At 48.1% G+C, this 25,201-nt stretch overlaps 1 protein-coding gene across 4 annotated transcripts in view; it reads left to right on the plus strand.

Moving 5' to 3' along the window:
- The first annotated feature begins 1,472 nt into the window (after positions 1–1,472).
- LOC122370832 (netrin receptor UNC5C-like) overlaps positions 1,473–25,201 on the plus strand; it is a 39,301-nt gene continuing 15,572 nt past the window's right edge. For all 4 annotated transcript variants that reach the window (XM_043346767.1, XM_043346765.1, XM_043346768.1 and 1 more), the window contains exons 1-8: positions 1,473–1,586; positions 2,853–3,206; positions 19,220–19,504; positions 20,619–20,786; positions 22,604–22,768; positions 23,196–23,237; positions 23,736–23,882; positions 24,164–24,316. In XM_043346767.1, the coding sequence (XP_043202702.1) occupies positions 1,484–1,586; positions 2,853–3,206; positions 19,220–19,504; positions 20,619–20,786; positions 22,604–22,768; positions 23,196–23,237; positions 23,736–23,882; positions 24,164–24,316 (1,417 nt within the window). In that variant the 5' untranslated portion in view covers positions 1,473–1,483. The remainder of the gene's footprint in view (positions 1,587–2,852; positions 3,207–19,219; positions 19,505–20,618; positions 20,787–22,603; positions 22,769–23,195; positions 23,238–23,735; positions 23,883–24,163; positions 24,317–25,201) is intronic.

Here is a 25,201-nt window from a genome sequence, read left to right on the forward strand (position 1 = left end):
CACCAAACCCTGACAGCTCGGGACGTTTCGTTAGCAACCAGGCCTAGGACCTCACAGAAGCGAGAGACTGGTTAGTCTTGTCAAGTGGTGGGGGGCTGGCTGTTATAAATGACAGAGACCACACGCTTATCGTCTCAGAAACTCAATGTCAGCAGACATTCTCATAAGGCGCTGTGAAGTGGGACGATTTGCGATTGGTAAGCGTTTTTCGGAAGCGGGGTTAGAGTTGAAAATCTTCCGGGCTGAGGTTCATCGTAGTTGAGAGAGAGAGGAGAGAGAGAGAGAGAGAGAGAGAGAGAGAGAGAGAGAGAGAGAGAGAGAGAGAGAGAGAGAGAGAGAGAGAGAGAGAGAGAGAGAGAGAGAGAGAGAGAGAGAGGGAGAGAGGAGAGAGAAAAAAACACGCAGAAATATGGTGACGAAAGGAACCAAATAGGACACCATTCGTGCCTTGTTTTATCTAAAAACGACTTTTTGGGAGACGAGCACACACTGTAAATCGCTGTCATATCACGGATAAATTCGCTGTGAGATACTATTTTTTATTGCCTTACATTGTGCGTCATATATCAGCGCACTGATATACTCCGACGGTGATAATTCGTTATCTTTGCCGCACACAGAATAGTTTTATTTGAGTTCATCCACCATTCACCTTGCTTAATCGGCTACTCCACCTAAATGTTCTAGGCTATTTATCTCGTTTACATTGCGACCTCACCGAGGTTGTATGATGTGGCCTCACCCCGTGGTATCTGCCTTACAATACCATTAGCGTCAATCTACCTATCTCCTGTCCATTTCACATGACACCCGCAATCCACATCCACATTTTACCCTTACTGCCAACGAAGCGCAACCTCTGAAATCGCTTCACTGCACGCTGGAATGCAGAGCCATCATGTTGGTCAGCTTGTTGACCCTCATGGCCATGTCCCTGCTGAATATCTGACTAGCCGCCTCCCTCAGAGCGTGGCAATGTATTTGCCAAGGACGTAACGGGCCGCGTTTATAAATATTTAGACGGGAGGATCGTGCCACCGTGCGGGTGACACATCCTGGTCTCGTGCTGCTGCTGGTCATACGAAACGAGCACGGTGACTACGGAGTTTGGGTCGCCAAGATAAGGGGAAAATTGAGCGTCGGGATGATGGTCGCTTCTGTGCGCTACTGCTGACGTAGTGCTCCTCAGTGTGTATAAGTTATTACACTCTGCACAACCACAGTGCAATGGACACCTGTACTCGTAGACGAGATTAATTTTTATGCAGATATTTCTGCCTGATAGGTAGATACTTTAGGTGATGGCTATTGCTCATTACTTTGAAACTTCTGGCTTTGGTCTTTCTTCCGCACATCAGTAAATAATAAAACATGTTTTCCAATCGTGCACTACAAAAAGAAAAATTAAGCGTCTTGTTCTCTTCATAGTTGCACAATTTTTCTTGACGCAATTCTCCATTTGTTTCAGATTGTCTTCCTCAATATGTCAGCACTAAATGTGCTGCTCGTGCTCATATGGACTGCAAGACTGGCCGCAGGGTTCGGTCCGTTTCTGGACCCCGTACCACACTCCAGTGCCGACGACGGTAAGCCTTTTAATTCACTGACAGTTGCTGAATTAAAAAAAGATGATTCTATTTTAAGGAGGCAAAGTCAGGGGTGTCGTGTGAAATATTTGGCAATGCTGCTCACACCTTTATAATTGATATATTATTCAACGAGTGGGCATGGCAGCGCAAATTTGCAACGAAACGTGGTCACAGATCACAATATACGCAATCTCGTGATGTGCATACTTCATGGCTCAGCTTTTTCTTTGTTATTTGCACCATGATGATGGCCAGAGAAAAGGTGCATAACAATTTTGAGAGTAACCAAATTGACGGACAAGTTTCTTTAGTCGTGCAATTCGTTCAATGTTAGCATTCGATTAGAAGCTGTGACACCAGTTGAGGTAGACCTCGAACCGTCAGTTTCCTGATTATGCCCTTTCGGTCTCTTGGTAAAGTACCAATGCCCTCCCTCCTCACACCACCTTCTTGAAATTCCGACTGCATCCTTTGCAACGACCATGTCACAAAATGTCAATCTGGACTACCAAAGAAGCCGCCTGATCCCCTCCGAGATTATCATTTCCGTCTTCTTTTAGCCTTTATCCAGCTGACGGTTGACATCCGACCAATTTGGCCCGATTGGCGGGATTCTTTCTCAGTCTTCATAAGCATGCTACTTAAATTCTATTAACATAGGCGGTTGTCGCCTGCAACTGTGTGTGACATGACATCAAGATGGCCCTGCGACAGACGGCACCGCAATTGAACTGTCATTTCTAAATGGATGCTGGATTCCTCTGTGTGCGTTGGAAGAGTCACTATACTTGCAAATTGAATAATGTAGATTGCCTGCTGCGTAGAAGGAATAAACTGACTCATACGCAGGCGTCACTACTTATACCTTACTTTTAAATTCATAACAAGTCACTCAAGTAATAAAGACATCATGAAATTGTCTCTAGCATGATAAACATTTAAAAGTTGTTATTTTTGATGTAGACAATTTATTCCAATGCAACAATTTCGTACTGGAAAAACATACGCGCTTGATATAACCAACCATGCCCATCCGTGCCCACAGAAACCCTCTGACATAACTTCATTTGTTTCTAAAAAGTTAATTGTTTTCAAAACGGGCTTCGCTGAGGAAAACTAAATATTATAACCATGGTTATAATATTTAGTTTTCCTCAGCTAAGCCCGTTTTGAAAACAATTAACTTTTTAGATATTTATTAACCTGAGGAAAAGAATAATGACGCTTCGGCAACATCTGGATTCATTTGTTTCCCTTTTACAGATCTACTTCTACCAGATGTGCTGCCAACAGGACCCAGCCTCGACCAATCAGATCCCGTGTTTCTCGAAGTCCCCGCCCCCGCGTATGTGCGTCGCAACAAGCCGGCGACCTTGACCTGTCGCGCGGCGCACGCGCTACACCTCTTCTTCCGGTGCAATGGCTACCTAATGGCGGACGATGAGCACTCGAGAGCGGACTATGTGGACCCGGAGACTGCCATCAGGCAGCTGGAGCTGAAGTTGGCAGTGACTCGTGGAGCGGTGGAGAGCTACTTTGGAGAGTACAGGTGCAATTGTACGGCGGTCAGCAGCCGAGGCAGGAAGACCAGCCCGACGGTCAAGGTCACAGTGGCATGTGAGTACACTCTCTGACAGTGGGTCTTGGACATGTGCAATATCTGACAAAATGTGCTCTGTGCCCGGACCTTAACGTCTGATGACAGAATAAGATGGTAAAATAGCAAAATGGAAACTACTTTGAAACATACAAAATATTACCCAAAATATTTATTTTCTCAAGAAAAGGACACTAGCACCACAACAATAAAAAATCGTCGCTTAGAAGGACCTAATTCAGGAAGGGACATCGTTCCAAACACCATCTTCCTTAGACATTTCTGTTTCTAAAAGTCTCAAGCGCTACCCTTCTCCGTCCCACCGCATTCAACTGAAGCTATTATTCCACTTCCTGCAGGGTTCTAGCACCCACCAGTGGGTGTGCTCGCAGACCCTCCGCGCCTGCGGCAGCTGAGCACGTTCCCCGCTCTCAAACGCTGCACAACCCATGACCGTTTTATGAGTGCTCTGCCGTCGAATGCAGCAGATGTGCGGACCCATAGGTGAAACCCAACTGCTCGATGCAACGCCAAATGGTGCTGTGTGAGCACCGCTCTAAAACTGTCTCTGGATGTTATGGGCGCTGGTGGCGGAGGAGACATGCCTTTAGGGCGGCCGTTCCGGTTTCTAAATAGTCGATAACTGCAGACTACGTATGCAAATTAGTCTCACGCTGCGTGCCACCGATGCGCTCCCGCAGGCGCCCTGCATTGGAAAACGGCGGTTTTCGCGGTAGCTATGTCATTATTGAGCTATTTCTGGGCGGTGATGCATGCATCAGCAGTCGCACGCGCTGAGCGTCGTCTCTTCCAGATATCAGAGGCCAGTTTTACCAAAAAATACCAGCCGGCCGCCGAAATAAAATATCCAGCCGAAAAAAAAATAGCCGCCACACAGCCAAGAGTTTCACCAACAAAAAAATTCCAGCCAACATCGGCCGGAAATATTTGTCGCCGGCAGTCAGCTGATATTTTAATATCGATAATGGTCAAGGAGATTGATAAATTATTTAAAACATGTTTCAAATAAAGTTAAGCGTGTTTTTTTTAAAGCAAATACAACAAAGATTGAGAAATATTATTATTGGAAAACATAACATATATTTTCAAGAGTTGTAACCACAAAATAGACCATAATAAACTTGCCAATACAAGACCACCAAATTGTAAACCTACGTCATTTATGACGGTCACGATAGGATGCGTGCGTTTTAGTGGATCTTTTTTCCTGTCAGCCTATTATTTTTCATTTTTACAATACCTTCAACTTGCAATTAACCTTTTTGTCTGCTTTTAGTTGCACCTTGTAGAAAATAATCGTGTCGAACGTGCACGTAATGTATGGACCCCCACTCCCACCTTTTATGAGGTGGGGACTATAATAGATGGGACCCGCTCCCGACGCGGGAGTCGCACCTCTTTCCTAGATGTCAAAAGAGTGGGGAAGAAGCGGCAAACATTGTTCCCAGAGGCGCCACCTGAAGCTGGACGGACAGTTCCGCTGCCGAGCGAGTGAACTGCGGTGCTGCGAGGCGGCTTCGCGCGCACTGCATTACACCTACTTCTAGGACCAAGAGGGCTAAGGATTCGCCAAAGCCTATATGGGTCAGCCTTGTGCCAAGGCGAGTGTCATACCTCAGGAAGATACCTACCCAGATTAACTGCACCGCGGTCATTGCAGGGCTGAGGGCGGTCGTTCGCCCCACTTCGGCGAGGTGGAGGTCATGCTGCCCGGCTAGGTGGTTTCAGCCGATATGCAGGCCCCGTTTGCCGGGCCCGGTCAAGACGAAGGAACGCCACACAGCAAACAATATAAGCTCCGGCCCCGCTACACTGGTCCGGCTCGTAACAATACCTGCGCTAGCTTCGTCGACCGTCGTTCGACTGCGCCCAGTACCGCTCAGTGGAGAGTCCTGCCGAACTCGTCCACGTGTGCCGAGATCATTCGTTGCGCACGGACACAATCGTCCGACGGAGACCGCTTTACATGATGATCGCGTGGTGACCACCTTTTCGCCGGCTTCCACGCCCAGTCGAGCCGTCTGGCTACGCCCCAACCAAATGATCGTTCTAAGCCTTTCGACTGGTTTGCAAAACTCGGGTCTAATATCGAAGTATTTGAGAGTTAGGACACGTTAAATCCGTGTTCATGAACAAATATACATTATGCAACTAAAAACGCCTTACCTACTTTAACTTTTCTGGGCTGATGACAAGGTAAACACCTATTCATTGTAATATTTCTAAAATGTAAATAAATCATGAGCGATGAGCGTAAAAAAGGTGAAAAAAGCGATCAACTAGAAGCTAGCGTGGAAATCCACTGACGTAGGTCGCCTCGTACTGGCGCAGCTCGTACAGCGGCACCGGCGTCTCCCGCACCCGGCCGTCCACCTTGCCCGCCTGCGCCATCAGCCGCAAGAAATGGCTGCGCTGCCGCTCAAACATTAGCGTGACCGCCTGGCCGGCCCGGCTAACGCGCGCCGTCCGACGCACGCAGTGTGCCTTCAACAGCGCCGGGATGTCGTACGACACGACCGCGTCCACGGCGTCCACGTCAATACCGCGCGCCATAGCCTCGAGCACACCAGCATCTCAGCTGGCGCGCGCCGCCGCCGCGCTGGCCCGCCGGCACTGCCCCCAGGGAACTCGGCCTCGCGCGCGCCCAGCACCGACAGCGGTAGCTCCAGCTGGTGCGCTGCCTCGTTCCAGTTGACCAACACGAGCGAGCGCCGCCAGTCGGGCTGTCGGAGCAAATTGTGCATCAGCAGCGGCTTCAGCGGCTGCGGCGCCACCACGTTGAACGACTCGCTCAGCTCGGCCGGCGTGGTGAACCTGCCGACGAACTGACCGGGCAGTGCGACGGCGGCCGGCCGTGCCGGCCACCAGCAGTCGCGGCTGGAACAGCGACATTCGCTCCAGCTTCTCCGGCCTCCGGGTTCTGTGACAGGGTAGCCAAGAACGGCAGCTTCTGCAGCGGCAGGTGAGGCGCGCAGACGGCGGCGGCCGTCGGCCGGCCGGCGATGCAGGGCGGCGGGCCGTGGCTGCCGCCACCCGCTCCACCGCTTTCAGCCAGCCCGTCTCGGCCATCTCGATCACCCGCTCGGCTTCGTCGATCACCAGGTAGCGCAGGTGCGCTAGCGAGAAGCCCTCGGCGCTGGGTATGTGATCCATCAGCCAGCCAGGAGTGCTCACCACGATCAGCCAGGGAGACCGGGCCGCGCGGCCCCACCGCCACCAGTTGGTGCCCCCCCCCCCCCCCTCGTGCCACTTCGTCTCCACCCAGCAGCCGGACGCAGAGCGGCGTGTCGGCGTCGTACTGGCGGAACACGGCGGGCACCTGAGCGGGCAGCTCCTGTGTGGGTAGCACAGCTAGCGCGCACCCGGCGGCCGGCGCACCGCGGCGCCGCGCCTGCACCAGCGGCAGCACGAACGGCAGCGTCTTACCGCGGCCGGCCGGCGCCGAGACGCAGAGGTCGGCCGGTGGCAGCGACGACTCTGCGGCCGCCAGCAACTCGGGCAGCACCGTCACCTGCACCAGGAACACCTGTTCGATGCCCTCGGCGGCCAGCCGGGCGCGCAGCTCGGGGCAGAGCGCCGGCAGATTGGCCGGCGCCGGCCGCCGGTCGCCAATCGGCTGCGGGTGCGCCAGCCAGTCGGGCAGCGCACGCGGTGCACGGCCTGTCGGCTCGAGCGCTCCACCTCGTCCAGCACGGTGAAGTCGTCCGCGGCGGCGTCTCCGTCCGACTCGGAGGTGTCCTCACTGTCGTTATTGGCGACGGCGGCTGCCGCTGTGCGCTCAGTCAGGTCGGCCATCACAGCAACACTCGCCGATGACTGGCGTCATCGAAACCGTCGGACGACGGTGGATTCACCACCGTTTTTGCAGCAGAGACTGGAAAAACCTCAGCAATAAACAAGGAAAAACATCACAACATGCCACAGCCCGCAATTGTGCATATTGTCATTTTATTTCTCACATGACAGAAAATATTGGCTGCCTTATTCTAGGAACTGGCATGAAAAACATAAGCTAAAATCAAGCTAAGTGAATTATTATTGTATTTCAACATGAGACTGGGAAAAAATCCTTGTCACTGTCAACATGACCAGCGTAACGGACGGGCTGCATGAACATTTCGGCGCATGATCTGAAAACTCTGTGTGCAGAAATTTCAGCGCTGAGGTGAACAAATAACATTTTGACCGCAATTTGCCTGGTGCCTCCACAATTTAGCAAAACTAACTCACAATACTTACAGCCAGTTTTAACATGATCCCTGCATGACTCATGCATGCAAGATACACATGCATTCAATATCAGCACAGTGCACACTGCACACACATCAGTTATGGATTCATTTACATTTTACAGCATTACTATTATTTTCTTTTCCTTCAATATTGGCAGCATGACTTGCTGAGTTCAGTGGCACAATCTTATGACAGCATTCAGCAAGTTTGTTCGGGTTCGCAACCATGCAAACTTTGCACGTCTTGCTTAAAAAACAAGCCTTTATACATTTCTTTCATGCTATTCAATTTCTTTTTTAAATTTATTCTATCTTGAGTTGAATTATCTTGAATTACTATCTTGAATTATTATATCTTGAAAATCTTGCCATTTTGGTCTTAGCAATGTCAATGCACCATGCCGCACAGCTCGAGTAAGTTCCACCCAAAAGTAGTAGTGGTATCAGTAGCTGGCACCTTGCAATGTCAAATGTAGATGAATATGTGAAAACAGTGACATATTTATTTAAAATCTTGAGTCCAATGAGCCTACCCTCTCTGCCTCTCCTTCCAGCATTTCTTCAATCACCTTCGATTTTCGAAAATGACCTTCCATCATTATTTTCCACTTCCGTGCGAGCAATGAACTTGTAAGCTGACCACTAGTTAATGCGCTATCATCTTGCTGTTGGGTGCTGGTAGCAAAAAGATAATATAAAACGAAAAAAACTAACACCACAACACCAAACACCCGTCTTGTTGGTTCCTTTTGGTCCTGCCTGGTGACAAAGGCTCTTTCTTTACGCAATATCATCAGTATTCCTCTTCTAATCTTGAAGCCCAGATACTTTACAAATTGGCCATGAATGATACTAAATTATTATATCAACTGAGAAGCGCAAATCACGATAATTAGTAACAAATGAGGCCAATTATCCCCACACGACATCAAAAAAATAGACGGGGTCGCCTGTCTATTTTTTTGGGCTGTTTTTCTACATATAATGGCGCAGATAAACACTCCATTAATGCCGCATTTGCCGTTGGTGAAACTCGTTGGCTATTTTTCTGGCTGATATTTTTTCACGCCGGCGGATATTTTTTCGCCTGGTTGGTGAAACTCGTCGGCTGGTTTTTGACAGAAAAATTGCGCCGGGCTGCTATTTTTCTGTTGGTAAAACTGGCCTCAGTTCAGTAAAATGTCATGTTTTTTTTCCTATCTATGTTTTTTCATATCTGGTGACCCCAGATGCGTGTATAAGAATGTGAAGAATCTGATGTTTGATTTATTCGAGCGAGGATGACGACAAAATGCTAAAATGCCGTGTTGGTGTTTTACAAATTTGTCGCCATCTTCGTTCGAATATATCAAATACATGTATACGGTAGCGCTTTAGTTTCTGTATGCAACCGTCCAGCAACTTCTGTTATGGAGACATTCCAATAATCACAGTTACCGTGGGTTACCAATAACAAACCAGTAAAAAGCAGATGCATAATGCATTGTACCTACCTCCACAAAAAGGCAGCTAATCCAATTTGTCGGGCTTCTGACAAGGGCGGCGCCACCGTGGGGGCAGTGGGGGCAGACTGCCCCCACTGGCAGGAGGCCGTGGGGGCAAGACTATGTTTTTGCCCCCACAAAATTGGGCTGATGTTGAAATGGGAACAGAAGACCGGTGCAATATTCATGATAGGCGGTTATTAGTACGCCTGTTTTTGACGATTCCCGTATCAAGTGCATCAGCAGAACGTTCGTTCTCAGACCGTCTGTCGCATATCTCCTACTCCCACTCATTTTCCTACTCATTTTCATTCACCAGAAGGCTGCCCTCGAGCTTGACCTCGAGGAGGTTGAGAGGCAGCTTGTCAAAATCGGCCAGAGAAGAGTTCACCCTCTTTTGGGAACCCTTAGACTGAGACTGAGCTCAGGGAGGTATGACAAAATGTGATAGGTAGGTATGCATATCCGGGTTATCTGGAAATGTATATGGATCGCTCTAATAGAGCTTATCCTGGTATCAATCGTGTGTGAGAGAATCGCATATGTATATTCGCACTACGGTAAAAAAGAGAACTAGGTACTGATTACTGATTACTGTCTACTCCTAAGCGTTCATGTGGTATCGCAAATATTCGCCAGGGGAGGCGAAAAACGCCCCCCCCCCGTTCCGGGCCCGGGAGGGTTAATGCTTAAGCTCAATACGTATGCATGAAACCTGAAACCATGATAATTTCTAATTGGCAACATCTAGGGGCAAGGAGCTCATGGATTTTGCAGATCGGGTTATCAGACAACAGTCGGGTCACCTGAAGCTTGCCCCCACTGGCGAAAATTCGTGGCGCCGCCACTGGCTTCTGATCAAAGCGCTGAGACAGATCTTCGACAGCTCCCCCCCCCCGCCTCCCCCCTCTGGACACGGAGTCTGTCGCTGCGCTACCTGCAATGTCCATATCCTGATGTTATCAGCTGAGTTCTGTTGGCACGCTCCGTGCCACTCTGAGGGGCGCCATGTACGTCTCAAGCGGCGATGGTGCTGCGCCATGTTCGTCTCAGTGCGGCGATAGTGGCGCATAATCATCTCCGGGTCGGTGCGAGAGGGGTGTGGGGTGAATCAGAGATGGCCTGTGGGAACTGGGCTGGGTATTGGATATGCATGGTGTGAGCAGTTGTTTTAACCCTCGCCCGTAAACGGCGATCTGCCACCTTCGCCCATGCAGGGGGGGGGGGGGTTGGTGCGACCCCCCCTTGGCGTTTGAAAACGGAGCGTCGTAGAGCTTAGCGGAAAAGGCCAACGGATTGCTCTCGCCGAGATCTCGCGATTGGTGGTATATTTTTTGGTCCTAGGTCAACATTTGACCTACTTTTGACCGGTCAAAGGTCAAATTTTCGGAAAAATAGACTTTTTTCAACTTTCCGCGGCGATTGCGGCAAAACAGTGGGAGATATCGACTTGAAACCTTCACTATCGTGTTTCTTGATCAATTCTCTATCGTTTGGTATGTATTTCGTTTCCCTAGCTCTAAAAATGGCGCGTTGGGAGCGCCGGAAGTCGGCAAGGTCACAGTCGGCGGCAGAAATTCGAAAAATCAAAATTTAAATTTTTGAAATCTGATTGTATTTTTGGATTTGGGAGGTCCATTTGCTCCCTATAGAAGCTAATATTGCTGCATATTCCCATTGAGGTGACAATAATTAGCAAAATAGTGGTTCGGGCGCTTTTCAAAAATAGTACCGGACGCTGTTCCTCTTGTGACGTCATAGCTCCGTGACCTGACCTGACCCGGTCAAGTTTCTTATACCATATGATAGCCAATACTTGCCCCAACATGCATGGGAAGTTTCATCACGATCCATCAACCGATGTCCGTACCACCGGCAGGAAACCTCGGGCGTTGGCACTCAGTTTGTGAAAATCCGGCCGGAGGCTGTTCCCTTTGTGACGTCATAACTCCGTGACCTGACATGACCCGGTCAAATTTTTTTATCAAAAGATGCGCAAGGGTTGCCCCATAAGGTACCCAAAATTTGGCGGCGCTGCGCGCCGCCGTTTTTGCACTATTTCCGAAAAGCCTCAGGGGGGGGGGGTTGCACCAACCCCCCCTACATGGGCGAGGGTTAAGGGGGACGGTTTAGTGGACGGAAGCAGGATGCCATGGAAGTGCCCATCTACACAAGGTCCTATCCCATAAATTGTGCTACTTAAATACGCAGAACGATCGATGTCGTCTCCGGCTATGCTGAGTTTACAACCACGACTTTTGTAATTCCACATGGTTGTTCATTGTTGCTTTTTTTCCTTTTGGCAGGCTCCGACCACATCCATCCAGCTATCTAGTCATCACTTGTTAATTGTAAAGGTGCAAAGTCAAAAATCAATATTGCATCATATTCCAGTGCGGTCTTGACCTCTTACAGTTTCATCTAACTTTTAAATGCTGTTCAAAATTCAAAACAAACCTTCAAGATTCCTTCCTGAAGTAAATTTTTGCTGTGTAATCACCCAATACAGATTCACTTGTGATCTTTCCTTATCGTGAATCCGGTAATGTACTTTGTTGTGGTCTGCATTCCTTCCGTGGGAAGGAAATACATGCGAGCTTATTTTCCTTCTAAGCTTGTTACACAATTTTCCTAGTTACCTACCGTGATTAATTGTTGATGCTGAATTGCACAATTATTATATAATGTTGATCAACAAGTCTGTGTTCGCTTGATTCTCTCCCTCCCTCCCAAATTTTCTAATTGTTAATGTTTGATAAGAATTACCAACAAACTGATACAACAACGCAGTACGAAGCTGGATAACCGTTTCTGGTTCGTGACCATCAGCAGGATGTGTCATGCATATAGCAGCTACATGAAAACCTCTAACCACTTACAAAATGCCAAAAACACACGTCTTTTCGAAGAAAACGGTACCTACCTTATTGAGCTTTTGCTTTGAAGTCCACACCGTCAAGTTCCATTATCCATCTTAACCTCCCATGTCACGTCCGCTTTGTTTTTTTTTTTTGGGGGGGGGGGTGTTACAGTGCAGCTCGCATGCTGCCGTTTGTGATAGCCACTAACTGCATGCAGTGCGAGCGCTGAACCAGGGATTGATGTTGGACAGAATCACGGATGACTTCATGCAAACCTCTTGAGATCTGGTCCGTTATAGTCGCCAAGATTTGGGCCCTGATGGCGCCTAGGCGATGAGGAACTCGACCGTAAAGCATGGCGCTTGGGATTACGAGAATCAGATTGTAGATTCCCGGCGACATTCGCTGCGGAAGGGTATTTAGCGTTGCATTGCATTTCATTGGCTTAGACTAAATATGACACATACGACGCTCAGTAAACCGTGGTGCGGAAGGAAGATAACAAACTTGTTCCTGAGTTAGGTAGTTCGTCAGAATCCACTCAACTCGAAGTTTAAATAAAACTGGAAGTTAGTCTGCTTACGAAAATGTATTGTTTCTCATATTTTTATTCACACTTGCCTCAAATTTCTGAAAGGTAAATGGATTCAAGAAGGATGGCTCCTCAGATATATCTCCCGTGAATCGTATGATGACTTCCCGTAACAGATGATATGTCACACCGTTCAGTAGATCCATTAATATCGGCCCACCGGAGGTCAAGTGTTTTGGATCATCAATTACATTCGGAGGCGTGTTTTTGTTGGCGCTGAAGCGAAAAGCCTCGCGGCGGCTCGGCGGCTGTCATTCTGTTTGCATTGTCTCTGACCGTACGTCAGTAGCACGACTGATCTGTTGGGTTTTTCTCCATCGAAAAACGGCTCCATCTGACAGCTTCAGAGACAAACTAACCCGGAGTTCCGCGGCAGACGCTAGAATTCCAAAGGTTCCGGACACCAGTGAGTCGCCGTCCTCTAGAAAAAGGAAGTTGAGGTTCTTTGAGATGTCACAACATAGATGAAGAAACTTGCGCGGACTGCAAGCACTTCTTTTGTTTCCTCTAGCCACATCGTTAGCATTGCATTGTATTCATATATTTATATCCAGAAGCGTTTTACATTCTCCTAACCAAACGTGAGGCCGACAATTAATCCAGCCAGCAGCCTAATTTCTCTCATCCGTCACTCTTCAAAACGCACACCAAACTTCCTAGCTTCTCCCTACTAAACTGGCGCTGAAGCGCAAGCTAGGCGACTTCCTAGCTAGGCTGCTAGCTCCCGTGGTAGCTAGGTTGCTCCTATGCCACGCTCGCCTGCCCCTTCATTGGCCAAGAGGCTACCAGCTTCTGCGTCCCCATCCCCATCGTCACTCGACCATCGCTATCGATGCCACGCATCACTGGAACGCGCTCCGCCTCGCCCGTCAAACGACCTGTCAACCCGGGATGGTGACGGACCGCTTTGACGGTCGGCCGTGACAGCCTGCTTTGACAGATGTTATGAGTCGCTGTCTCTGACGCATGCCGTCGACGACCGGTCTTATCGGCGGTGCCGTTTGACTCGATGGCTTCTGGATCGTATTATGGAGGGATTATATGCAAGAAATTAAACTGTCATATATAATAGGATTAGTGTGTATTGTGCTGGGCAGCTCTTTTGAAGTTTGCTGTCACTACATGCAGTGTGTGCCTGGATCATTATTGTTGAAAATAAGCGTTGAAATAATGTGCAAACACTCTACATAGGCTGAAGCACAGCTCCAAATGTAACTTGAATTTGGAATGCATTTCACATGGTTCCAGAGTCTGGTTATATTACGAATGACACGCAAATGTCATCGAGAACTCTGCCATACTTCCATCATTGAGGCCTTCTATTAGTCTTCAATATATATATTAATAAGAGGTTTGAGAATAATATGATGCAGGTAGATTTGCGATAAGCTTTAACCTGCGAGTTGCTGGGGAGGGGGGGGGGGGCGGGCGTTAAACGCCCCCCACTTTTTTCGCCGCGCCTGCGGCGCGCCAAAATTTAAGTACCTGTAGAGAATTGATTGAAGTTTATTGTGACAAAGTTAAGAAAAAAATCGGTCGGAAAATTTATGAGATATCGAGGTTTTAGTGACGTCATGATTTCTGAGTTTTCGACCGAAAACGGCATATGTTCAAAAAATCATATAAAATCACAGAATAGACATACAGACATGCCGTAGACACCATTAGACTGCCAATACCATGAACAATCAAATGGCTGTCTTCGATTATTGATTATCGTTCCGCATTTTCCAAAATCTTGAACTGAATCTTGGCAATTTCTCGTGACTACTTCACGACTCACGACCATGGTACATGCATTTCTTAAATTGAACTTTTGAACCAAACATGTACACATATGATAAAATGAATGTCACCATCGTGTTCTACGCCCAAAACTACTCATTAAACTTGTGTCAAAGGCTGCGAATATCAGTTTTGATTTTCGGGGATATGTGCCTACCCGGTTGACCTTACCTTGACCCTGACCTATGCTTGACTGACCCCTACATGGAGCTGACACTCTTGTAGGCCTTATATGAAGGATTGTGCACCGTTTTGACAGAGTTTATGACGGAGGCGCCCATTGCGAAGTCCTGGAAGTCCATGCTACTGAAAGCCCGGTTTCAGGTGTTTGAACTGACCTTGACCCGACCTGTGACCTCAAAATTAAATTTTAAGTACTCATCCGAAGGGTTTCGTTGCGTTCTTTCGTTTGCCGCCTCGTGCGTTTCGCTGCGCCTATTGGTTCTCGAGTTATGGGCTGGGGGCGTTTAACGCCCCCCCCCCCCCCCCAGCAAACGGCGGGTGGCAAAATACCCGGCCCCAGTAACTGCCTGGTTAAATGAGTGTCCAGTCAGACTGCGTTAACACCAAGCAATACTTAACAGCACGCAACTCCAAATGTGCTCCACAAAAGCCATTTAATCTAGATTCGTGAGAAAACTCCTTAATGTGCTTAGCTCGCTAAGATGTTTCGGTTCTAAACCAGGAAACAATACGGATAATACCCCAACAAGTGGGGCTATTTTCTCGGGCTCATAACTAGGCTGTCACGAAGGCGCACCACTCTAAAGTCGGCCCGTGAAAAAGTGTCTTTAATCGCGTTCATTATCACCGGGCTGGAATATCTGTGGTAAGTGGCCCAACAAGAAAAGTCGCTTCACTGTTATGGAAAACTCTGGTAAATGTCCAGATGGGGTCCAGATAAGCCTGACGAGGGCTAAAGGAGATGTCGAAAAGGGCATGGACGGACTACATGGAGTGGATTTCAGCTGTGTCCATGGCATATATTATGAATTGGGACTTTTTTTTTACTCTTTTGTGAATGAAGCCGCTTGGATAGATGCAATATCAGACATACTAAATTAATATTTATGGCTTAATCATATCAGAATAGTGCTTAGAATAATGCATTGTTGGTCTGAGATCGTCCAATGTTGCCATTCCGTGCGTCTAATCCGACATTTTCACATATTGGCTCATTTCGTTGCAATTTCGTGCAAAACATCAGTTGCATGAATGTAATTCGGGATACCAGGTAAGAAGATCAAACCCTTCCTTCTTGTTAGATATTGATGGTGCAAAATGGCCACAACAATCGGTTATTTCTGCCCAACCCTTACCAACGGTCGGAAACTGTTCTTTTTGTGCGGGCTTTCTCACGTTATACCTACGCGTGCTTTGATAGATCACCCATGGCTTTGATAGCCGGGCCACCCGAAACCCGCATGTATCTGTAGTGTTTGTTATCACCTTGACAATGCGTCTTCAGTGTATCCTCTGTGTGGTATCCTTTGTCGGCAGTAGGGCTTTGTGAAGGACCACCTTAGTATTGAATTCTCCCGCTTCATTCAACCCGGTAGCTACTGTGTATCACCGGGTATTGTAACTCCCGGCACCTACCGCGGCTCCCCTTTCTGGCGCTGTCCTTCAGACAGTTACCCGTCCCATCCTTTTCAGTCTCTCCCTCTCTCTTCACCAGTCCTTACCCCTCCCCGACTCTTCCCCGTGAGGGTACTTATCCGCTCCTCCACAATCTCGGGCAAATCAGTCCGTCGTAATCGCTCTCCGATCGTCCCACCCTTTGCCCCCCGCGGCCCTCGGCCCTCACCACCCTGTCAGCCTATTGTCCGGCGCTGTCAGCTGTTTGCGTTGGTCTTTTTTCTTCTTTTGACGTGCCCCCGGCCGGCAGGCCGAGTGATGAGCCATTGGGACACCGTGGGGGAGGGGAGGGACGGGAGGGGAGGAGGGGTTGGTTTTTGTGGGCCGCCTGTCGGTCCCAGCGGAGGAATTGGGAGGACAGAGAGAGAGCAGCGATAAACACTCGCCGGTCGCGACTGTTTCTGACGACGATGACGCGCTGTGTTTCGGGTGCGCCGGAAATGTCAACAGAGCACCACTTCAGCTGTATCCGGACAAACAAACCATCAGTGGTCGTACAGTTTGCTGTGGGATAATATTTTAGCTGAATTGTTGGCTGGTTCTTGATCTGTGCAAATAGGGAGTTGACATGGTGTGTGCTCTCCAAATTTTTGAAACAATCCACATCTACTCTGCGTCTTTTAATAGGCGGTGTTAGTGGCCTAGCCTGACTTGCAGTCTCTAAGCCTGGGTGTTATGTCCGAGCCAATGGATTTCATTGAGCCCCTTCCATGACCCATTCAAATCAAGCACTGCCCGTATTGAGCAAGCTCCCTGCTCGGATGTCATTTAACCCTATTCCTGGCGGGGGGGGGGGGGGCTCAGGAGCCCCCCCTGAGGTTTTTTGGTTATTTCTCCCAAACGCGTTGAGCTAGGAAGCTCAAATTTTCTGACTTTTCCTAAAAGGCTTCTACGCAACATGTCTGAAAATTTTGAGTTGATCTGACCTCAGGTCAGGTCACCAGAGGCGGTTTGGTGACCCTACCTCAGAAAAGTTTGCAATCACGCCAGAGCTAGGGTTTTTGACAGATCAATGTCTTCTCTTCAGGCTTTAGTTAGGGTACCAGTATGTGCAATTTGCATATCTCGGAATTTTGATATCGGTGACCTAAGGTCAGGTCAGTTTCGCGACCTCCCCATTATAAGTCAATGGGGGAAAATTCAACTCCCTGTTTTTACAACTAAAACGGGTCGGAATGGCCCCATATACCATACATGACTTCATATACGCTCAACCTTCACTACCTTGAGGTCTGTTTTGCTGTTGGGCAGCTGTGAGGTCATGTGACGTCATCAAAAGTCACCAAAGGTTTTTGGCCAATAACTCCGTACAGGAACAAGATACAGACGCGTGGATGGTCTCATTGTGTTCAGCTCGTCAAGACGCATCGATTGATATACATGATGACCTCGAGGTCACGTGACCTGAGGTCAACCTTGGACCTTGACCTTTCGAGGTCAACATATATATCATTCGATGCGGATTGACGAGAGGATCAACGATGATGCCCTTAGTTTGTTCCTATCTTGACTAATTCGAAAGTTATTCGAGAAAAACTCTCTCCATATCTAGCGCCGCCATTTTGACTTTTTCGACCCCTGTGACGTCATCTTTGACCTGACCTGAAAATGACCTTAGTAAAAATTGTAGATCTTGACCGTGCGTATCCGGTGCCGTTTACCGTTTGTCGCTGCGATGTGTAGTTTTTGAGATCTGAAGGGGGGCCGAATCGGCCCCCCCCCCCCGCCAGTTTCTTGTACCGGCGGAGCCCGCCAGGAATAGGGTTAAGATGAAATGAAGGACCAACACAATACATTTTGCTCAGCAAAGCTCACACACGTCAAATTTATTGAACTGGTAAACGTCATCTACGAAATGCTTGATGCCAGGCACTAGACCTTGAGTGAAAAATGCGTGAAATATCAAACACTCGTACCATCTTGATGCATCGATAAGAGAAGGTACCACTTGTCTGATTTTATCATACCTTGTTTATGTTACACGAACTGGAATGCACCCACTAATAGCGCACAATTCGCTGGCAGCCGACAGTCGATAAAACAAATCGTAACCATTGGACGATACGAAATCGCTCGGCCTTTCGACCTCTGCACCACTTTATTATGATGGCAATCGTGTCGGCTGGGGCGGTGCATCGTCAAATTACCTCTCCATCTGGGCTGTTATCTGATGCCCCAGTCGTCTGATTGTCTTCGCCGTTCCTCCGCAGTCTAACCACGCCCTCATCACAACCTCTTCTCGTGATTTCTAGAACATTCTCCTCTCGGTGAGCGGTCCCATAAGCGGGATCCTAAAACAATTAACCGACTATGTTTTGTCACGATTCTTTCGACTCCCCTCCCAACATTCACCGTCCGTACCCTGTCACGATCCCCCCCCTACGCCCCCCTCCCCCCGATGACGGTGCGCGGATGGCGGCTGACGCCCAACGATGACGCCCCCTCTTTCTGACGGTCGTCATCACGCACTGTGATGTCACGCCCCGTGCATTGTGGACCATTTAGATCGGTGACGAGATTACTGTAAGTGGTTGGTTTTATCAGGAAGGCGAAGTGGCGTAGGCGGGAAGAATGGAATGGGACGGAGCGTGGGTTGGATTTATAGATGAATGGCAGTGGGTATGGCTGTATGAGGTTTTGATGTATGAAATATGATTGTTGAAGTGTCTGATGGCTGACGTCTTCCTCAGTAGCTTTTGTAAGCAATCGGGCGTCTACATGATTGACCGCTAGCTGTCACGTTTGGGTGGGCTTCTTTGAATCATAAAAAAAAATATTAGAAGCCTCAGTTAATCGAATTCAAATGTAGACAGACATGAACAAAACCCGTAATATCGATCAGCATCTCGGTCTAAGACAGTAGATCCCAGCCGACAATTTGTACACAGCCTAAGCGAATACAAAATGTCAAGGAAGCCAATACATTTTACCCGCTTTTCTGTTCGATTATGTTTGGTAAAGGCGTGAAACTGCTCCCGGAACTTGTAACGGTTACAGAGCCGGGCGCTTCATGGCTGGCTCGAATCGGTAATGAGTTCAGCGGTCGAGTCATTAACGCCAAACAATAGCGATCGGTTTCGGCCGTGGTTCTAAATAGAATCGAGCAGGCACTGTCACATAATTGGTCGTCATTGTTGAAAAGCTCTTACCCAAGGACGTCGTAATAACATGGATTGTTTATGGTGTGGAACCCCCATGCTCAATTGTGTGGCACTGGGTGATGTGACTGGTTTCTTTTCATTAAACCAACGTGAAGACGTAACTACTGTTCCTTTCTAATGCCTGTTCAACATAATTAGGTACTTCTTCGTTTTCTATTTTCTCGTCTTGCTGCTGTTCACGATCCGTGGATGTAACCCAACGTCTATTGTCCGGCTCCGAAGCGTCATCTAATGTAACAATCTTTCTCTCTGTCCACAGACCTGAAGAAGTCGTTTGCCACAGCACCATTGCCCGACTCTGTTCAAGTTGATCAGACTGTGGAACTTCGCTGTAAGCCACCCTCCGGGGAACCAACTCCTTCAATTAGCTGGACCAAGAATGGCGTCACCATCGACCCCAAGCAGGACCCCAACTACATCATCTCCAAGGAGGGCAACCTGCTCATCGTAGCCGCCAAGCTCTCCGACATGGCCAACTACAGCTGTGTAGCAGAGAACGTGGCCAACCGGCGCGTCAGCCCACCGGCACGGCTCACTGTTTTCGGTACGTACCGAGATGTTCCCGTATTTGGGGTGTGATAAATTGAAGCCACTGCCTCTCAATATGTAACGCATAGGGAATATTGGCTATCGTCGTATCGCAATATTCATGAAATACCTCACACCAGGCGCATATTGAAGACGGAACAGATGAATGGTATTGATATGTGTCAGCAGCGAACTGGTCACTGATATTCCAATGCGGCTGGTCATACCGGGTTTGTGCTCCCACATCGCTGACAAGTTTGGAATGAAGTCGTCACCGGCGCTAGCGCGCTTGGCTATCACTTTGTAGGTGACTCAGTGGCAAAGAGCACGTCATTGCTCGCTGAGGGAGCGCTCCTTTTGGGGATATCTGTAATGGGAAGGAGCACAGAAACCGCAGAGGTTCCTGTCGTTACCAGGGCGGGGTTATCGGTGTAGGTACCCGGTGTGTCACCCACGGATACAGGGCAAAGGCAGATCCAGGTAGGAAATCCATAATAGGTATAGCGTGCATTTGGACAAAATAAAGTTTGTATATAGACGAACATTAGCATTACCACGCCTAGAGCATAGAATATGAACAATTTTCTTTTGACATTACCACGCCTAGAGCATAGAATTTGAACAAGATTTCTTTTGGCGTTATGTCTTTCCAAAAATTTACTCCCAGATGCGCTTTTGGCACAGACGGAATCCATGATAAAACATGCGATTGAGGAGCCATCCCGAGTTACGTTGGTGGATGCACGTCGCCCTCGTCAGTTAAGAGTCAAGTACGGTTGATGATGTGTCTGCCAGTTTTCTTATGTTGTGTGTTCCGGTCGTCGATTTCTCTTTTTTAAATTTAGAAATATTGGGGCTGTTTCAATAAAACAACCTCCCTTCCTATCTCTATTTCCAGTGGATGGTGGCTGGTCCAGTATGACATCTCTCCTTCTCTCTCTTTATTCCAGTGGACGGCGGCTGGTCGAGCTGGGGCGTCTGATCCAGTATTGACACCTACCTCCCTTTCCCTACCTATTTCCAGAGGGCAGGGGCTGGTCCAGTATGACATCTCTCCTTCCCTCTCTTTATTTCCAGTGGATGGTGGCTGGTCCAGTATGACATCTCTCCTTCCCTATCTTTATTTCCAGTGGACGGCGGCTGGTCAAGCTGGGGTGTCTGGTCCAGCTGTGAGCCGGCCTGCGGGCCGGGCCGACGCCAGAGAGTCCGTACCTGTGACTCGCCCCGACCTCTGAACGGAGGAAGATCGTGTCGAGGTCCGCAGCAGCAGACTGCCGAGTGTAGCTCACACTGTCCGCGTGAGTAGGGGAGGAGGGGTCTATTTTTAGTGGCCTCAACTTTCATATAAAGAGGGGTTCGGTATCATTTCGGTCCACGTGAGTACGGGAAAGGGACTGACCTGGCAGTGGTGTGCGATGTCGTTTCGTTCCGCGTGAGTTGGGGGGGAGGATAAGATGTGTGGTGTCTTTTCGCTCCACTTGAGTAGGGAACGAGGTGAAGTCTGGTGTCCTTTCGACGCTCTTGAGAAGGAAAGAGGACTTGTGTCGTTTCAATACATACTGCGTGAGTACGGGACGAGGTTAAGTCTGGAGTCTTTTCGATACTGAGTAAGGAGGGGTCGAGAAATGTTGTCCTTTCGGTCTGCGTGAGTAGGATGGGATGAGTCCGGTGTCCTTCCGATCCACGCGAGGACGGCGGAGGAAGGGTCTAGTGTCCTCTCAGGACTGAGTGACTGGTGTCGATGAGGAGGTGAAATCTGGTGTCCTCTCTCAGCACTAGAAGAGGAGGGGCCTGGTGTCCTCTGGGCCCTGGGTTCCGCGTGAGTAGGTAGGAGTGTGGGGTCTGGAAGTGACCCTCTTTCGCCCTGCACGCGGGGGCGGGGGTGGAGATTCTTGTGTCCTTTTGTATTGGGTAAGGAGGCGTCCTCTGTAAACCAGGCTTCATCAACACATACACAAACCCAAATCCCCTAAACCTAAGTTAGTTGGTTGCCTGTGCCTAGGTTAGTTACCACTTACCGGACCACTTTAATTCTTATTGTCTGGGTACAAACCCCATTCACTAGAATCACACGGAAATCTTCCGTATCGCCACGATGGCTTGCGTCATTATGATTCACGCGGCAATTTGTACCGTTTGCGTCGTGTTGGTCCGTCTTCGACAACTGCCTTCCTCAGTTTACGTACAGTGCCGCCCGCGGAGCACATTTTCCGCCTGTGCCTGCCATCAAACTGGTCCATACGCCCCCCTGTCTGCAAATGTAGCTATTTATGACGATGATAATGTCACTGGATGTATTTTTGTGTCGGGTTGGTTGATATTTGAGCCTTCTTTCCCGTCAACTAGTGGTCACATTTGGACGCGTTTGGTGACACCTGTTTTCATTTGGAGGGATTTTATTGGTGGCATAATCGTAAGCGGTTATAGTTTTAAGGTAGCTCTGACTGCAAGGTTGTCTTGATGAAACACCCGATAAGTCAATCGGTTTGCTCCTAATTTGGTGCATTTTTCAGTGTGACATCACCGATATAGGCAGTGAGGATATCGGTTTGTCGCTAAACGGTGATCGTACGTCATTATGACGTCAGTATGACATCACAATGTGCTGCTGTTCAGTGTATGTAGTGGGCGGTAGAGGTTGGCTGTTTTTAACACACTATTATGCATATATTGTCCACAGCATTTGACGACGGAAGGAATGTTCTTGCTATATTGTGTGACATCATATAGTTACTATAACGTCATATGTTCTGAAGTTCCAGCAGTTGTGGACGGCGATTATTAGTTGTCCGCATGACGTCATATGTCCTCTGCTCCTAGTGGTAGATGGCGACTGGTTGTTCTTATGACTTCATATGTTCTATTACTCCCACAGTGGCGGACAGTGGCCACTCTTTGTTCTTATTACGTCATATGCTCTGTTTCCTCCCTCAGGTTTGGACGGCAGCTGGTAGTTGTATATGTGACAGTATATGTTCTGTTGTTCCCAACGTCCAACGATGGACGGCTGATCTTTGTTCTTATGAGTTATGACATAATTATCTAATGCTTCCACAGCGGTGGACGGACGGCCGCTCGCTGCTGTTATGACGTCATATGTTGTGTCGCTCCCCAGCGGTGGACGGCGGCTGGTCTCCGTACGGTGATTGGTCGGCCTGTGACATCACGTGTCGTCAGAGCCGGCAGCGGACCTGCTCCTCCCCCTCCCCGGCCCAGGGCGGCAGGCCCTGCTCCGGGGCCGACCGGGAGCATCGCAACTGCTCCGCTGTCGACTGCCAAAGTAAGTAGGTACCTCACTGTAACAGTCTGTTATTCATTACACTATGTTGGAATCATAGACTATCAACTGCTCCGCTGTCAACTGCCAAAGTTAGTATCGTGGTATAACACTGCTATTTCTTTATTGCAAGATGTTGGAACCGTAAACTGACAACTGACTGTTGCGCTATCGACCGTGAAAGTTGCTAGAGTATCGTAGCTTTTCAACTTTCTCACCTTGTTTGTGAGAGTATGTAAGAAATAAGAATACACTCTCGCAAGACAGAATGTACTATGTATTATAACAATGTAACCACTGGGCTAACGTAGGAAGGAAAGACGTTTGTTTAGTTTGATATGTACAGTGCGTTTCACATCATGCATTATATTGGTAGCAATATTGTTGTCGTTTTTACACACATGTCTGATACAACTCGTTCATTCCACAGACGCCTTAGCTGTGCTTCGACATAACTCGGCTTCAGACCAAGGTAGGTTTGAGACTTCTATGTACCACGAAACAGAAGTGACGAATGACTAACTGACGATCAGAAACCATTTTCGGACTATACGTCATTTATGATTGACAGCTGTCAAAACTGGAGATAACGCCCAGATGAGATGAATGAGTCTAACGGGGCATACCTACGGCTTAGACAGAATGTCAGAAATGAGGGACACTTGCTGGTTGACATTCACGGGATAGTAATCAAAAGCCTCATTAACCTCCAGAATGATACTGCGTTTAATTGTCTTAAATGTAAGAATATATTTTGTTTGCTTCTATGATTAAACGACTCCATCAGCTAGCCGTGTTGGAAGATAATTCCGAAGTGTGGTAGGATTATATCCATTATTTATGCATATCAATGGTATCATGTCTATCCATAAGTTCATGTATAGTGGTGTACTAGTGCGTTGTTGTCCCATTTCGTACGACGTGCTGTACTGCAGTGGTATGCTGACGCGTATGTGGTGCTGTATTTCAGCGGCCCGCGCAGTGGCCAGGTCGGACGTAGCGCTGTACGTGGGTCTGGCCGTGGCTCTGGTGGTCTTCCCGCTGATAGCCCTCCTCGCTCTGAAGCTGTACAGAAGGAAGGGAAGGGGACAGAGCATGTACGGACTGACGGAAAGAGGTAAGAAGCTGGAACCTTGAGATGGGTAATGGGAATTATTGCACGATTGGCTAAAATAATTTTGGAAGTGTGTATGTTTGACATGCTTGTGGTGTTTACAAAATAGCAATACAGAAAGAAGGTTGCTTCTAAAAAAAAAGGTTCAACACAAGTAACCGCCGCTATTTTCTATAAACTGAAATCTGTAGGGAAAATGAAATGAAAAAAAAAAATAATGATGAAATGTTATCTGCTATTTCCCTCATTATTTTCATTGTATTTGCGTCTCTTGGCTGCGTCAGATTACGAGTCCAAGTATTACGACCACAACAAGAAGCCGCTCAGCTATACGCCTGACCTGACGGCGACCGTGACCTCTGGGCTGGGGTCAACGCCCCCGAGCCGGGTCACCGACTACGGCTACAACCGGCTGGACGCCGGCTATCGGAGAACCGGTGAGAGTTCAACTCGATAACTATAGTGTGACAAACCTAAGAAAGCGCCTGAATCCTGCACGTGTTCTGATCACTTGCAATGTATGGTTCGGAGAAACGTGTGTGAAAAGCTGTGAGAGAATAGAAATATTCTCGTATTTATATGGGGCAATATAAAAGCCCGTACATTAACAGCGCTTGCGCTTTAAATCTGTTCTTTCTTAGGTTTGTCAGACTATAATAGTCAATATGCACCCTCTAATCTACCTGTGTGATATGTAAACGGACCTGGTAACTGTGCTTATGGCATGCGAAATGCTGCTCGATGATCTCATTTGTCAATGAAAAGGTTTATGTAAATATGACTCTGTGCTTATTGCTTGCGAACGCTGCCAGATATTCTCACAAGTCGATGAAAATTCGTATTTACTCTTGCACGAAGAAAAGGCTTAGGTAGGTAGTAGGGTGGATCATGTAGGATGGATAGACAGACTCTCAGATAACTTGAGTTCAATGGCAAGTTGATGTTTGTAGAAGATAACACAATCATTTTAGATGGTGCTGAGGACGATTGTAAGCAACTGAACGATTGTTGAACAGCTGAAGGAAGTCTGCCACTCGTATGTTTAAAATTGGCATAGAACCAAGCATCCAATTTACATTTCTTTGTGTGCATATTTACATAGCTCTTTGCGTATGCATGTGCCCTTTTCTCCACCCATGGCCAGTTTCAAGAACAATGTCAAGCAAGATAGACTCGATAACTCGATTGTTGGAAGCCATCGCGACCTTGCCTGATAGGTGTTTCGTCCTTCCATAATGCATCTTCGACGTACCCACGCTACATATATTCAGCACATTAGAGTCACATTACCGTGGGTCGAGTCACGACTCTGTCGTCCCCGT

Source organism: Amphibalanus amphitrite, unplaced genomic scaffold, assembly GCF_019059575.1.
Source record: "Amphibalanus amphitrite isolate SeventyFive unplaced genomic scaffold, NRLGWU_Aamphi_draft 001172F_arrow, whole genome shotgun sequence".
Classification (NCBI taxonomy): Eukaryota; Metazoa; Arthropoda; class Thecostraca; order Balanomorpha; family Balanidae; genus Amphibalanus; species Amphibalanus amphitrite.